Source organism: Dama dama, chromosome 9 (assembly GCF_033118175.1).
Source record: "Dama dama isolate Ldn47 chromosome 9, ASM3311817v1, whole genome shotgun sequence".
Lineage (NCBI taxonomy): Eukaryota > Metazoa > Chordata > Mammalia > Artiodactyla > Cervidae > Dama > Dama dama.
The window spans coordinates 108867539-108883060 of record NC_083689.1 but is presented as its reverse complement, the minus strand read 5'-3'; the positions used below and the strand labels follow the sequence as shown (position 1 = coordinate 108883060).

The 15522-nt window shown below is 42.2% G+C and overlaps 1 protein-coding gene across 1 annotated transcript in view; it reads right to left on the bottom strand.

The window, feature by feature from the left end:
* Positions 1-15522, bottom strand: part of MAN2A1 (mannosidase alpha class 2A member 1) — a 202770-nt gene that overhangs the window by 12798 nt on the left and 174450 nt on the right. The window contains exons 19-20 of the mRNA XM_061152130.1: positions 13468-13601; positions 6030-6224 (exon numbers count right to left, since the gene is read on the bottom strand). Of these exons, the coding sequence (XP_061008113.1) occupies positions 6030-6224; positions 13468-13601 (329 nt within the window). The remainder of the gene's footprint in view (positions 1-6029; positions 6225-13467; positions 13602-15522) is intronic.

The following is a 15522-nucleotide window of genomic DNA, read 5'->3' as shown; positions in this document are numbered from 1 at the left end:
TGTTAAAGAGGTTGTCTTTTTTCCATTGTATATCCTTGCCTCCTTTGTCAAAGATAAGGTGTCCATAGGTTCGTGGATTTATCTCTGGGCTTTCTATTCTGTTCCATTGATCTATATTTCTGTCTTTGTGCCAGTACCATACTGTCTTGATGATTGTGGCTTTGTAGTAGAATCTGAAGTCAGGCAGGTTGATTCCTCCAGTTCCATTCTTCTTTCTCAAGATTACTTTGGCTATTCGAGGTTTTTTTGTATTTCCATACAAATTGCGAAATTCTTTGGTCTAGTTCTGTGAAAAATACCGTTGGTAGCTTGATAGGGATTGCACTGGATCTATAGATTGCTTTGGGTAGAATAGCCATTTTGACAATATTGATTCTTCCAATCCATGAACATGGTATGTTTCTCCATCTGTTTGTGTCCTCTTTGATTTCTTTCATCAGTGTTTTATAGTTTTCTATGTATAGGTCTTTTGTTTCTTTAGGTAGATATACTCCTAAGTATTTTATTCCTTTTGTTGCAATGGTGAATGGTATTGTTTCCTTAATTTCTCTTTCTGTTTTTTCATTGTTAGTATATAGGAATGCAAGGGATTTCCGTGTGTTAATTTAATATCCTGCAACTTTACTATATTCATTGATTAGCTCTAGTAATTTTCTGGAAGAGTCTTTAGGGTTTTCTATGTAGAGGATCATGTCATCTGCAAACAGTGAGAGTTTCACTTCTTCTTTTCCTATCTGGATTCCTTTTACTTCTTTTTCTGCTCTGATTGCTGTGGCCAAAACTTCCAACACTATGTTGAATAGTAGTGGTGAGAGTGGGCATCCTTGTCTTGTTCCTGATTTCAGGGGAAATGCTTTCAATTTTTCACCATTGAGGGTGATGCTTGCTGTGGGTTTGTCATATATAGCTTTTATTATGTTGAGGTATGTTCCTTCTATTCCTGCTTTCTGGAGAGTTTTAATCATAAATGGGTGTTGAATTTTGTCAAAGGCTTTCTCTGCATCTATTGAGATAATCATATGGTTTTTATCTTTCAATTTGTTAATGTGGTGTATTACATTGATTGATTTGCAGATATTAAAGAATCCTTGCATTCCTGGGATAAAGCCCACTTGGTCATGGTGTATGATTTTTTTAATATGTTGTTGGATTCTGTTTGCAAGAATTTTGTTAAGGATTTTTGCATCTATGTTCATCAGTGATATTGGCCTGTAGTTTTCTTTTTTTTGTGGCATCTTTGTCTGGTTTTGGAATTAGGGTGATGGTGGCCTCAGAGAATGAGTTTGGAAGTTTACCTTCATCTGCAATTTTCTGGAAGAGTTTGAGTAAGATAGGTGTTAGCTCTTCTCTAAATTTTTGGTAGAATTCAGCTGTGACCCATCTGGTCCTGGACTTTTGTTTGCTGGAAGATTTTTGATTACAGTTTCGATTTCCTTGCTTGTGATGGGTCTGTTAAGATCTTCTATTTCTTCCTGGTTCAGTTTTGGAAAGTTATACTTTTCTAAGAATTTGTTCATTTCATCCAAGTTGTCCATTTTATTGGCATAGAGCTGCTGGTAGTAGTCTCTTATGATCCTTTGTATTTCAGTGTTGTCTGTTGTGATCTCTCCATTTTCATTTCTAATTTTGTTAATTTGGTTCTTCCCTCTGTTTCTTAATGAGTCTTGCTAATGGTTTGTCAATTTTGTTTATTTTTTCAAAAAACCAGCTTTTAGCTTTGTTGATTTTTGCTATGGTCTCCTTAGTTTCTTTTGCATTTATTTCTGCCCTAATTTTTAAGATTTTTTTCCTTCTGCTAACCCTGGGGTTCTTCATTTCTTCCTTCTCTAATTGCTTTAGGTGTAGAGTTAGGTTATTTATTTGGCTTTTTTCTTGTTTCTTGATATAAGCCTGTAATGCTATGAACCTTCCCCTTAGCACTGCTTTTACAGTGTCCCATAGGTTTTGGGTTGTTGTGTTTTCATTTTCATTCATTTCTATACATATTTTGATTTCTTTTTTGATTTCTTCTATGATTTGTTGGTTATTCAGAAGCATGTTATTTAGCCTCCATATGTTTGAATTTTTAACAGTTTTTTTCCTGTAATTGAGATCTAATCTTACTGCACTGTGGTCAGAAAAGATGACTGGAATGATTTCAATTTTTTTGAATTTTCCAAGACCAGATTTATGGCCCAGGATGTGATCTATTCTGGAGAAGGTTCCGTGTGCACTTGAGAAAAAGGTGAAGTTGATTGTGTTGGGGTGAAATGTCCTATAGATATCAATTAGGTCTAGCTGGTCCATTATGTCATTTAAGGTTTGTGTTTCCTTGTTAATTTTCTGTTTAGTTGATCTATCCATAGTTGTGAGTGGGGTATTAAAGTCTCCCACTATTATTGTGTTACTATTAATTTCCTCTTTCATACTCGTTAGCGTTTGCCGTACATATTGCGGTGCTCCTATGTTGGGTGCATATATATTTATAATTGTTATATCTTCTTCTTGGATTGATCCTTTGATCATTATGTAGTGTCCTTCTTTGTCTCTTTTCACATCCTAAAGTCTATTTTATCTGATATGAGTATTGCGACTCCTGCTTTCTTTTGGTCTCCGTTTGCATGAAATAATTTTTTCCAGCCCTTCACTTTTAGTCTGTATGTGTCTCTTGTTTTGAGGTGGGTCTCTTGTAGACAGCATATATAGGGGTCTTGTTCTTGTATCCATTCAGCCAATCTTTGTCTTTTGGTTGGGGCATTCAACCCATTTACATTTAAGGTAATTATTGATAGGTGTGGTCCCGCTGCCATTTACTTTGTTGTTTTGGGTTCACGTTTATACAACCTTTCTGTGTTTCCTGTCTAGAGAATCCTGGCAAGTTTTTAAACTGTTAGAAATAAGTGCTAAGAGTCAAAGACTAATAGAGGAATTGGAACCAACTGATATCTAATGCAAAACAGCCCCAAATATTTAGTTCTGATCACGTGGTGAGGCATTAACTTATGCCTATGGCATTTCAGTCTTTATTCTTCCTGGTCAGACTGTTAAATCACTTTTTATTTCCTCTGCTAAGACCCCGGTCTGCACCTGTGTTGGCATGTACTCTAAGCATCATCAGGACAACAATGTATGTCTACAAAGACCTTCTGTTTCCAAAAGTTCTCACAGCATTATCTCACCCATCTCTCATACCAGACGGGAAATATCTGCCACCAGGCCCATTTCATACACGGCAGTGGGGTCCACAGGCACGCAGCTGGGGTGCAGGCAGTCTGTCTGCCCAGAGGCGAGAGGGGCAATGGGACGCCACGTGACCATAGCCAGTGGGAGCCAGCCTGCAGGGGCCTGAGCGTCCACGACTATGAACCAGCTGGGCAAAGTGTAACTATTAGTTGCTCAGTCGCGTCTGACTCTTTGCAACCCCATGGACCGTAGTCTGCTAGGCTCCTCTGTCCATGGGACTTTCCAGGCCAGAATACTGGAGACGGTAGCCATTCCCTTCTGCAGGGGAACTTCCCAACCCGGGGCTCAAACCCTGGTCTCCCACATTGTAGGCAGCTTCTTTCCTGTCTGAGCCACCAGGGAAGCCAAACTTGGTAGGCAGCGGGGTTTATTTTAGCTGCACAGGTCTTGGCTGTGGCCTGCGGGGTCTTGGCTGTGGTCTGGGGGATCTTGGCTGCGGTCTGGGGGATCTTGCCTGCAGTTTGGGGGATCTTGGTTGTGTTCTGGCTCTTAGGTGCAGCATGCAGGATCTAGTGCTCTGACCAGGGACTGAAGCCGGGCCCAGTCTGAACTGGGAGTGCAGAGTCTGAGCCACTGGACCACACGGAAAGTCCTGGCTATGGAATTTTTAACCACAAAAGTGATTAGATTTGTATCACAGGTAAGACAGCCAACAGCAGGAAAAATGAAAGAAACAGGTAACCACGACAAAGAGGTGATCTGGAAAAGAAGCGCAAACCTTGGAGGGAAAATCCCTACACTCATCGCCTCTACAGAGTCAGCTGGTGCTGCTTCCAGAAAACCACCACAGGAAAGAGTCCCTGAGAAGTGAGGCTAAGGAACAGTGGCCACTGTGGGCCCGAAAGCCCTCGGCGCCTCCCGCTTGCTAGTGCCCTCCGCCATTCCCGCCCAGAGCGGGCAGCCGGGGGCTCAGAGGCTGGTGTCTCCACTCTCTCCCATCTTTCTCTCGAGCCCATGAATCAGTGACGGGTCACCGCAGGGAGGCTGCCCATCGTCTAGTGTGTTCTTTCCCTGAGTCAGAGTAGACCCGCAAAGACCACAGCAAAATCCTAGAGAGCGCTCTCAGGACGCACTTGTTCAACAAATGGTTATACCGTGCCCACTGGGTGCAGATCCCGCTCTCAGTGGGGGACACGCAGCGAGGAGGCAAAGAAAAGTGCAGGCCTCAGGGCTCCGCCATTCTGACCGGCATCTCCTGCCTTCAGTCCTTCCGTGTGCTTGTAACTCTTCCCGACGACTCTACCCCCAGAAATCCGCTAAGTCTCCTATTCCCTGACTTCCTTCAGATTTTCACTCCATTACCACCTTTTCTGCAATGCCTTCTCCAACCGCCCTATTCAAACCACCTCCTGAAGGTGCTCTTCTCTCCTTTTTCCCTTTCAAAACAACGCTTATTACCATCTAACATGTGTCCTCTTATTTTTGGTCTTCAGTTTTCTCCAATTGCTAGAATCTAAGCTTCAAAAAGGCAGGGGCTCTTGTCTGGTTCCTGGCTGTACCCCTTAGCGCCTTTAGTGATAATCGGCACATAGCAGGCACAGAATAAACCCTGAAGTTCACTCATGTGATCTTCTGTGTACCTGTGACACAGAGGTACACGCACAGGCCTCTAACATTCACTTGTATTCGTCATTACTCGTCATATGTATTCTCCTGCAGATGCAGGCGTAAGCTCTTCTGTGGACATCCAGTCTTAAAGCACTGAACGTCCAAATTTATATGTGCTGATTCCTCCTTTATTTGATACACTTCAGTTCTTTATTCTTAAGCTAAACAATTTTTCCCTCTTATGCTGTCTTTGAACATGAACACTTTCTTTTTTTCACACTCAAGTTATTTATTATATTTCCCACAGAATCCATAACCACTTACTATTTCCAGCTAAGTGTATGTCAATCCACAATATCAAAACAGCTCTACAAAACATAAAAATGTCAAACCTCTCATCTTTTCTTTTTTCAAATGCTATCTGACTTTAAAATTAGGCATACAGGTAAACTCAAGCAATCTGAGTTAACATTCTGTACCTAACAAAATCTTCCCTTGTTACTTCCTCTAACATATCTTTATACCTCTCCTACATAGCTGGTTTCTCAATGCAAAGTTTTAGGAGTATTTTAAGAGACTTCCCTGGTGGCTCAGACAGTAAAGCGTCCGCCTACAATGCAGGAGACCCAGGTTCAATCCTTGGGTCGGGAAGATCTCCTGGAAAAGGAAATGGCAACCCACTCCAGTATTCTTGCCTGGAAAATCCCATGGATGGAGGAGCCTGGTAGACTACACAGTCCATGGGGTCGCAAAGAGTCGGACATGACTGAGCGACTTCACTCACTCACTAGGACTTTTTATATTTTTAGGAGAAAAGATATAAATGTACAAAGCCTCTGGTATAGAAATAATCAAACACTGTGCTTTCTGTTTCTCTAACTCCTGAGAAACACTGGCTAATAGGCAGAAACAAATGGCAAACACCAGTAGAGCTGATCTTCAGGCCTTGTTCTCCTTGTTCTCCCACCTACTAGTTATGTGACTGCAGGCCAGCTTCAGCTTCTTTATCTGTAAATAGAAGCTGATTCTTCCCAATCTGCTCACCACACAGGAATTTTATGAGAATAAAATAAGTCTAAGGACATTCTCTAAACTATACAGCAACAGTCAAACGAAAGGTATAACGATGTTGCCTAAAGGTGAAGTGCTCTTAATCATTCCCTGAAGCAGAGTAAAATTCACAGTTTTCTTATTCCCATCCCCTTATGCCAAGTATAATACAGAAAGTCAGCTTTTCATAGATAGACTTGTGGATATACCTTCGACTGTATTGTCCTCAGATTAACCAGATGAATGTCACAGGGCAGAGGTGACATCAGTGGAGAGAATTCAGCCAGCAGCTGAAGGGTGGGCACGGGGACCTTTTCTGTCATGGGAAAGACAGGATGGTTCAGGAAAGAAGAAGTTATGTGGCTAAGGAGGGAAGGGTGACTGACTGCCTTCTGTTCTTCTTCCTGTCAAGAAAAAACAAAAATGCGTAAAGGTTTGATATGTGCAACTCTCATAGTATTAACTGAATCAGCAGACATGGTTCAGACAGGAGAGAAATATAAAAATATATTAATACTTTGCTTTCGCTGTATTTTATAAATAAGTCTTAGGCAATGCACAGCAGGGTACCAAGTTCAGTTCTAAGCAATAGAAGAAAACAGTGTCCACTTAACATTAACTTCCCTGTTTAGAAATACATCTCCTCTCCACTGCTTTAAAACTACAAGTCTTGAGAACATTTTCCACAAACATCCTAGGACAAGGAATTACGTTATATGAAGATTCTTTCTCAACCTACCATAAAACTCTTAAAGTGGACAGATTGGGATGCTCATATATCCTGTACGTCATCAAATGTTGTCTCTTTTCCCTCAGGTTGTATCTATCATATTCTCATGGTTTCATTTATACATTTGACTAGACTGTGAAGTTATATACCAATCCAAAATTATGTTTTATAAGTTCTATATATATAACTTTATATGAAGGTTCTTTGTATATATATTCTATATATAAAATATATAAAGCTATGTTCTACCCAATGATAGGATTTTTTAAAAAAATAAAAATAAATAAGGCTTTAAAATAACACAGGTAGCATATCTAGATCATCTGTTATCTTTAAATTTGGTAAAATCATTGCCAGATGTTTCGCTTTACTTTATTCCAAACACTGGAATTACTATATCTGTAACAGAATAGTTGTCACACATTTACATGGTATACAATTATTCAGTATAATTTTAAAATACTTTAGTCTTTGCTATGGTGTGTGGTTACAGATAAGCATTTCAACACATTCAAACAATAAGTAAATCCACCAGGACTGGGGAATATACATATGGCAGATGACATACACAATTAATTAAATCAGTAACTAAGTAGAATCTTAACCAATAATGCCTAAGGTGTAAAAGCAGACCCAGAAAAGCACTGAGAAGAGAACGTAATTTATGTAGAAAGGCCTTGTGATCACCAACACCACTTCAGGATATTTCCATTTTGTATCGTATTTTTGGAAATGACTATTTCACTGATATCTTCTGATTTTGCATATTTTTTAATAGGTGGCTCAAATAAAAGGTCTGACAACTTATCTGTGTGCAAAGACAAGATTTACAGAAGACAGCTTAAAATTCAGAATGTCAGATCAGCACTGGACAGAGGGTATTAGCAAAGAGCGCTGAGCATCCTGCCAGCAGCAAACTGGAGATGTCATCACAATGCAGACTATGAGTAGAGAAAAAAAATTAAGGCAACAGAGGGACACTACAATATTAAGATACTGACAAAAAACATTAGGTAAAAAATATTACGTTAAAAAGTTTATCCATTCCACATTCTTTTTTAAGGAAAAATTAAATAAAGCATATAAAATAATATTCTTCAACAACATTGAAATTTAATGCAGCTTGTAGGGTAACATGAAGAGAGAGGGAACATTTTCAACAAGAAGCTTTAAATGGACTCAAAGATCAAAGGACTTCATAATCTAGGTCAGGACTGCTGACAAAATCACTTTTGAGTAATAAAAGATAAAAGCTTCTTACAGAAAGGAAAACACCTGTTTTATCAGATTCCAGAGGCATTAAATCCCTTCTAGGTCAAGATACATTCAGAAAATGCGCTCCGGCTTTGTTCTGCACTCTTGGAGGAATCCTTGGACACTTCAGTGAGATGGTAGGATACTAACTAATCTATACCTTAGGAGTAATAATGTGCATAGCTAGTACTCTTCCAAGCCCAAATCAGTTCTCCAGACCTTCAGTGTTTCCCCCAGATTGACCAGACATCAGAATGGCTTGGGAAACTTTTATAAAACATAGATCCTTGGACCTGAACCAAAACCTACCACATCAGAATTCTAAGGAGAGGGGCCTGCGAAGGTCAAGTTAAAAGCCCGCAAGTGAAGGTCACAGTCAGCCCCACTCTGCTCTCCTGACCTGTATGATGCAGGGACTGCCACCTCAGCACCCTCCCAACCTTTCAGAGGAAACAGGGCTCACTTTGGAATTGAAAGTATAAGCCTTACCATTTAACTAGCTTAGGATAAAAAAAAAAGATGCAGACTCAGAAGCATGTTAAGGAAAAGTCTTGTCAAATAATACAATGTCATGAATGTAAGTACTCTGGGCATTCGAGAACTGTGCTATTTATGTTCTCCTCAGCAAGAAAGGAAGAGAAGTTTATGTAAGAGTTGTGGTTCCGTGCCAGAAGAGCTCCATGAACACAAACACTTCTGGACACTGGCCAGGCCAGATGAGACAAAGACTCAGGCAAAGCACCATGATTCACACAGCTTCTTAGCAGCTTTATAGCATTAAGGGGCTCAACAATATATTTAACTGTGACACTATCACTATTTTGACTAACCTGCTAGGAAGGTAATCTTTTAAGCATAACCTTGATGATAAACTCAAAATTTATAAAATATATTTGCTATAGGAAATTTTATGTTTGTGTGAGCTATAAACCAGTGTTACAATAAATGATATATTACAACTGCAAACACTATTTGGTTTCTTGTAGGTTGGGAGGTTTCAGACTATATATGTCTGGCTTTTTCTATCTGCAGCCTACCCGAGATTAAGGAGAATTTCTAGCACATTCTGATGCAACCCACATTAAGTTGAGATCTTCTCCACTGGGTTTAAGCCCTTATCTCATAAGTCAGAACTTCCTGCCAGGCTCCTTGGTGCCCCTCATTAAGCCCACTTGAGTTACCTGCTGCCTAAACAACACATGATGAAAGTGAAAAAGGAGACCAAAAAAGTTGGCTTAAAGCTCAACATTCAGAAAACCAAGATCATGGCATCCGGTCCCATCACTTCATGGCAAGTAGATGGGGAAACAGTGGGAGACTATTTTTCTGGGCTCCAAAATCACTGCAGATGGTGACTGCAGCCATGAAATTAAAAGACACTTACTCCTTGAAAGGAAAGTTATGACCAACCTAGACAGCATATTAAAAAGCAGAGACATTACTTGGCCAACAAAGGTCCGTCTAGTCAAGGCTATGGTTTTTCCAGTGGTCACGTATGGATGTGAGAGTTGGACTATAAAGAAAGCTGAGCACCGAAGAATTGATGCTTTTGAACTGTGGTGTTGGAGAAGACTCTTGAGAGTCCCTTGGACTGCAAGGAGATCCAACCAGTCCACCCTAAAGGAAATCAGTCCTGAATATTCATTGGAAGGACTGATGCTGAAGCTGAAACTCTAATACTCTGGCCACCTGATGTGAGAGCTGACTCATTTGAAAAGACCCTGATGCTGGGAAAGATTGAAGGTAGGAGGAGAAGGGACGACAGAGGATGAGATGGTTGGGCGGCATCACCGACTGAAAGACATGAGTCTGAGCAAGCTCTGGGAGTTGGTGAGGGACAGGGAGCCTGGCGTGCTGCAGTCCATGGGGTCGCAGAGTCAGACATGACTGAGCGACTGAACTGACTGGCCCTGTTAGACATGTTCTGGCAGTTCCACATGGCATTAAAACAGTGTTTATTTTTCAGTCCTCTCAAGACAAAAAAAAAAAAACTAAGAGATTTTATATTTAAAATCATCAAAATGACTATAGTAACGAAAACTTATCCAAACAGATAACTTATTTTTCACCCCAAGCACTGGGAAATGAAGTCACACTGGGCGCCCCCACTCTCGAGTGGAAACGACCATCTGGGGCTGCACTGCGGCTCTGATGTGGGCCAGGCATCCATCCTCATGTTCGCCAGACCCTCTGGTCACCTAATGTAAGCACTTCCCTTAAACTTGACCAACCTCCTTCTGCTATCATCTCCCTGAGTCCAGTCAGCATTTGTGATTTTCATCTGATAGCTCCAAAATCCCTCTCCTATATGTAAAGAACTGATATCTGGAAGCAAAATGACCCAACTGTAACACATGAATATCTCTAGTGCAATGCTTCCTGATTCAATGTCCCCTTTACTGTTATTCTAGTTGCCAGCAGGAAGGGGGTAGGGAGTGAGGGTCAAAGAAATAAATCCTAAAAGGTCAACACTAATGAGACAATTTCTGTTTCATTCTTCTGCTGAGCCCTGAGCATCATTACTGTGGAAGACCTCACAGTCACAGTCCTCCGCTGGGCATCGACACCTCTCCCAGTGATATTTATCATTCCAATCTGGTTCTCACTGACTCTGCGAAAGACTCGAAAACAGGTTGCTTCCATTCAGTCATCCAGGATTATCACCATGAAGCTCCAGCAGGTTCAAAGCTTCCACTAAAAAGCCTTCCTTTCCAGGAAATGTCTCCCCATCTCAATTTCTACCATCGACATTTTAGTCATTAGTCTGGTTGAAAATAAAAACACTTTCTAGAAAATTTAAGTTACGTGATATGTAACATTTCTTAATTAAATGTCATTTTAATTAATTTCACTAGAAATTAAAACGTATCTTCTCTTCTCTGGTTCATCTTTTATTTAAAAGAAACTACTGACTTAAGCCCAAGAATCTATAGTTGAGCAAAAGAAGAATTTAACCAAGACAGGATTATAAAAACTTTGAATCAAACTGAAATCAATCATTATGCAAAGAGTTTTGAATGAGAATAAACAAATTATTTAACTTCTAAGTGAAAGCTTTATAGATCTGACACAAAAAATTCTTATCGCTATAGTTAACAGAAGTTTTGTAAATTAGTATTTATGGAGAGAAAAACCATCAAAGCCAGAAACATTTCAGGAGAAGCAAAAGATAGTAGCTGCCAGCACCCAGACAATGATTTTTATATGCCGTTTTAGTCCTAAAACTAAGCTATCTTGTCAGTAATTGATTTAAACCATGAGTCCCAAGAACTGGTATAAATCTTGACATCTAAAATGTATATTAAAACCTTTTTCCTGAAAGATTCTAAATTCGGAGAGAATTCTTTGCCTTAATTAGCTGCTGCCATTTCATTAAATCAACCAGTATTTTATTTGTAAAATGCCTACCGTAGGCACGAGGCCCTGCGGGGGCACAGGGCAAGGAAGCAGAGTCCTGAGCCCCGTGGGGGCAGGACACGCACACGGGGACGGGCAGCGGGCAAGGCCTGCGGGGGCAGCGTGCTCTCCCGGCCCAGGCACCGCCGCACCTGTGTGATCATCCACACAGCACACACCGGCGTCTGCTGTGCTAGGAACCAGCCCAGAAGCAGACAGAGACCACCTCTTAACCCCAGCGAGCTTGTGGTCCGCAGGAGGAGAAAGACAATGAGCGCATAAACACACACACACACACACACACACACACACACACACACAAAGGAAACATGCACGATTCTGAGGGCGGTTCGGATCTGGTCAAGCCGAAGAAGCTGCTGAAGTAGACTCAGACCACCTGAACAATTAATTACGAAGAATCGCTGGGCAGAGAGACTGAAAGGCGTGTGCAAAGGTGCAGGGGGGCCGGGTGCACGAGGAGCACTGAGGACTGAAGGAAGCCAGCTGGCCCAGGGCAGAAACAGGGAGACCACGCATCGAGAGAGGAGAAGGCGGGACAGGCAGGGCCCCGAGCATGGGGCTCCGCGGACCACGGTCAGCTGGTTTTTATACGGGGAGCAACGAGGAGGCAGAGGTGGGAAGCAGGGCACAGTGAGGACAGAGTCGGTTTCGAGAAACAACTACTGCTCCCTGGGTTCAGAACAGACAGGGCAGAAAGAAGACAGCGGACCGGATGTGAGCAGCCCACCCCAGGAGACACAGGAGGCGAGGAAACGTTCGAGTCGTCCAAGTACTCGGGCAACGACACAGCCAAGCACTGGGGCAGGCTGCTGTGAGAGAGAGCAGGTGGGGGAGAAGGTCCACCCGGGCCGACCCTCAGGGTCTGGGCTGCGTGGAAAGCGGCGCCGGTTATCAAGAGAGGGGACACTGGGAAGGGGGCGATCAGAACCGTGGTTCTGAGTCTGCCAGGCTTGAGATGCCCTTAGAAATGCCAGGCAGCAACCAGATGGATGGGTCTCAAGGCAAGAGGTGAATCTGAAGCTGAGGGTTTGTATCAGTCAGTTCCAGCTGGTGCAGAGGAATAACATACAAAGTGAGGAAATGGAAAGGCCTGGGGCTGAGCCTTGAGGCTCATGTTTAAAGCTGAATACAGAGCTATGGGAGAGACAGAGAACCGTCCCAAGGCAGGAGGAAAACCCAGTACCAAGGGCCACGGGAGCCCTGGCTCGGCAGCGTTTCGGGACCTGAAGGCGGGCAGTGTCGGGTGCTGCTGCGGGAGGAGGTCAGATGATGACCGACCACACCCACTGGGGCGAGCGGCCGGAGGCGGAGGCCGCCCGGAGCACAGCAGCAGGGGGCGGTGAGGGCACCAAGGTGGCCGGCAGCCCTGCCTCGGCGCGGGGGAGACGGGCAGGGAGCCGCAGATGAGAGTCCCAGGCTCAGCGGCGTGGGTTTGTGTTTGACAGAAGACAATGAATGGTGCTCACAAGCCAACACAAAGGCTGTAGGCGCGGGGACCACCCAAGGGCCCTGGGGAGGGTGACGGTGGGGGACCGGCCGAGGAGGAGAGGGAGGCGGGGAGCAGACGCCCGGGGCTCCCTCCACAAGGCGGATGGGGGCCCCGGCTGCGCAGAGCAGAGGTCTGACGGCCGGTCCGAGCGCCCAAGAGCGGACCAGAGGAAGGAGGCCGCGTCGGGGGCCCCTGAAGTGGGGACCTGCAGTCTGCGGGGGCTCCACGGGGAACCGTTTCTGCCTTCTGAAGGAGTATATTGTCAGGTTACTTCATGGCCAACCAGGTCTTTGCCAGACTCTTTGCACAGAATGCTGGATTTTTGCTTTGAGAAATGAAAACTGAACAAGAAAGCAGACAAGTAAATCCACTTTTAATAGATGAGTCTAAGACTAGCATGACTGCACTAAAGTTTCAAATAAATTTTACTAATCAAACTTAATCTCCTAAGTATGTGACTAAGCTCTATTCTTTAAACTGAACTCTTGTTTCTGTCAAAGTAATTTCAGGAAATTTCATCCAAACTGATTGCTTAACATTATTTTATATCTACATAATAAGCAAAATAAAAAATAAAATGCCTAAATATAAATCTTACATGATACACATAACTGAAGTTCTCTTTCTTGTGAATACAGGCTAAGTCTAATATAAAGACACATCTCAATATCAGAAAATGCAAAAAATAAAAGTATAAAGTCACATTTTTGGATGGCAAAGAACAGTCAACATTGGAACATGAGAGCTTCTTTCCTACCATATTCACGACACTTCTTTTTTCTAGTAGTATTCGAAATAAATTAGCTGTAATCTTGTTATCATGGACACCTTGCTCAAGGCCACGATTATCATCTTGCATGAGTCTCCGATCCATGATAACTTCAATCTGACCTAGCAAACAAGGAAACAAACAGGCCAGGGTTATTCACTGAGAATCTCACAAATATAAAGCAAAGTCTAGATTTACGTTTCCCCTCCAGTCAGGGACGCTATGGGGTTCCTTTCAATAATAGCTCACAGCATTTAGTATGAATTCACAAAACAGGACTGTATTTCTCCTTTTCTTCATCAGCATTTTGTAAAATCTAATAAGAAATTTAAATGGGACAGAAGAGAGCAAAATGAAAGTAAAACTTAAAAATACTGATCAAAAGAGTAAAGTCTTCCAAAATTTTTAGTGACAGCATTTGGAATTTAAAAATGTTTATGAGGTTCATTAAGAAATATATATATCACACATGGAGTAATAAGAAAAATACAGAAGGACAGATCTAAAAAGGATCTGTCTGAAGTAACATTTTAGGTTACTTGATGTGTGGAGATTCTCTGAAGCCCAAGGATCTGGGGACACCCACTGTGTAACCCCTTCCCTCTCCGATACTAGAGTAGTCATTTCCCAGCTGTCTTTTCTCCTTTAGCTCAAAAAGTTGTTATATTTGGTTCCTCTATTTGCTATGCAGAAATTCTACAACTCCTCTAGTTTAAGCTATAACCCTAATAGTTAGGTTATGAAATTACAAACTAAAAGAAAATCACCAGAGACATATTTATATGTCTAAGATTATACCAAAAAACCCCATTAACATTATACTACTTAAATACATTGGAGAAGGAAATGGCAACCCTCTCCAGTGTTCTTGCCTGGAGAACTCAGTGAGCAGAGGAGCCTGGTGGGCTGCAGCCCACGGGGTCACAGAGAGTTGGACACGACTGAGTAACACACACACACTTAAATGTATTTATTCACCTGTCCATCCACTAATATTTGCTACTGTATTGAGCAATCACTTGGAGTAAAAGGAAATTTTATAAAATGTTTTAGTAACTATCATGCTCATATAGTTAAACCAACTCTGGTTTCTTTTAGTTTAGGTAACCAGGACATAAAGTTATCATTCAGGGTTAGAATTTTCAGTGTTACTTTCTCCATATTCTATAAGACAGCTGTCTAGCACGTGCTCCTCAGGCCCTGGGGCTAACTGTCCCGTGCTTGTCCAGAGCTCTACTGCTTCACGTCCAAAGTCGTCTATCAACCTCCCGGTCCTTTCTAAGTCTTCTCCCTGACTTCAAACACTGGCCCACACACCGTGTGACACATAGTGGTCTCGCCTAACTCAAACTGCTTTTATGTCTGTAGTTATGCAAACTCCAGGGTATCTGGGTATCTACAGCAGGGTCTTTATCAGAGAAGTGAGACAACACTGTTAGCTTTATGATTGCTTGAATCGTAAGGTCTAGTCCCATATTTAGAGCCCAAATTGGAGAGTTTAAGGCAGGGTTTAAAAATGGGTAGCTCAGGAGTCGTATCTGACACCAACAGGTTTTACATTCTCATTATTAAAAAATTATGTCAACATTTACAGAATGGGCTACTTCTTGTAAAATTCCAGATGGGCTTTTTGTGAAAAACTGCAGGACGTGACAACACTGGGCCAGTTCCCCACGGCAACAAGGTCTGTGCACTGGGGGGTGTGCTCTGCAATTCACTCACATCTCAGCAGTCCCTAGTGGATCCCCGAGGTGAGGCCATTTTTATTTTTATAACTGCATTCATGTCTTCATGACATGATCTCAGGATTTTGTGTAAAGAAGGCCACAAAGAAAAATGATAAATAGTAAAGTTTTCTGTGTATGGAAGTACAGAATGCATGCATGTGCCAACATGAAATGAATATGCCAGGCAACTACACTCATTTATTACCTGCCCAGCTCTATAACACACTTGTCTTAGCAACTCTTAGTATGTAAGCAAAGAGGAGCAATGACATGTAAATAATTAAAAACAGGCATTATGAAGGACACATCTCTCAAT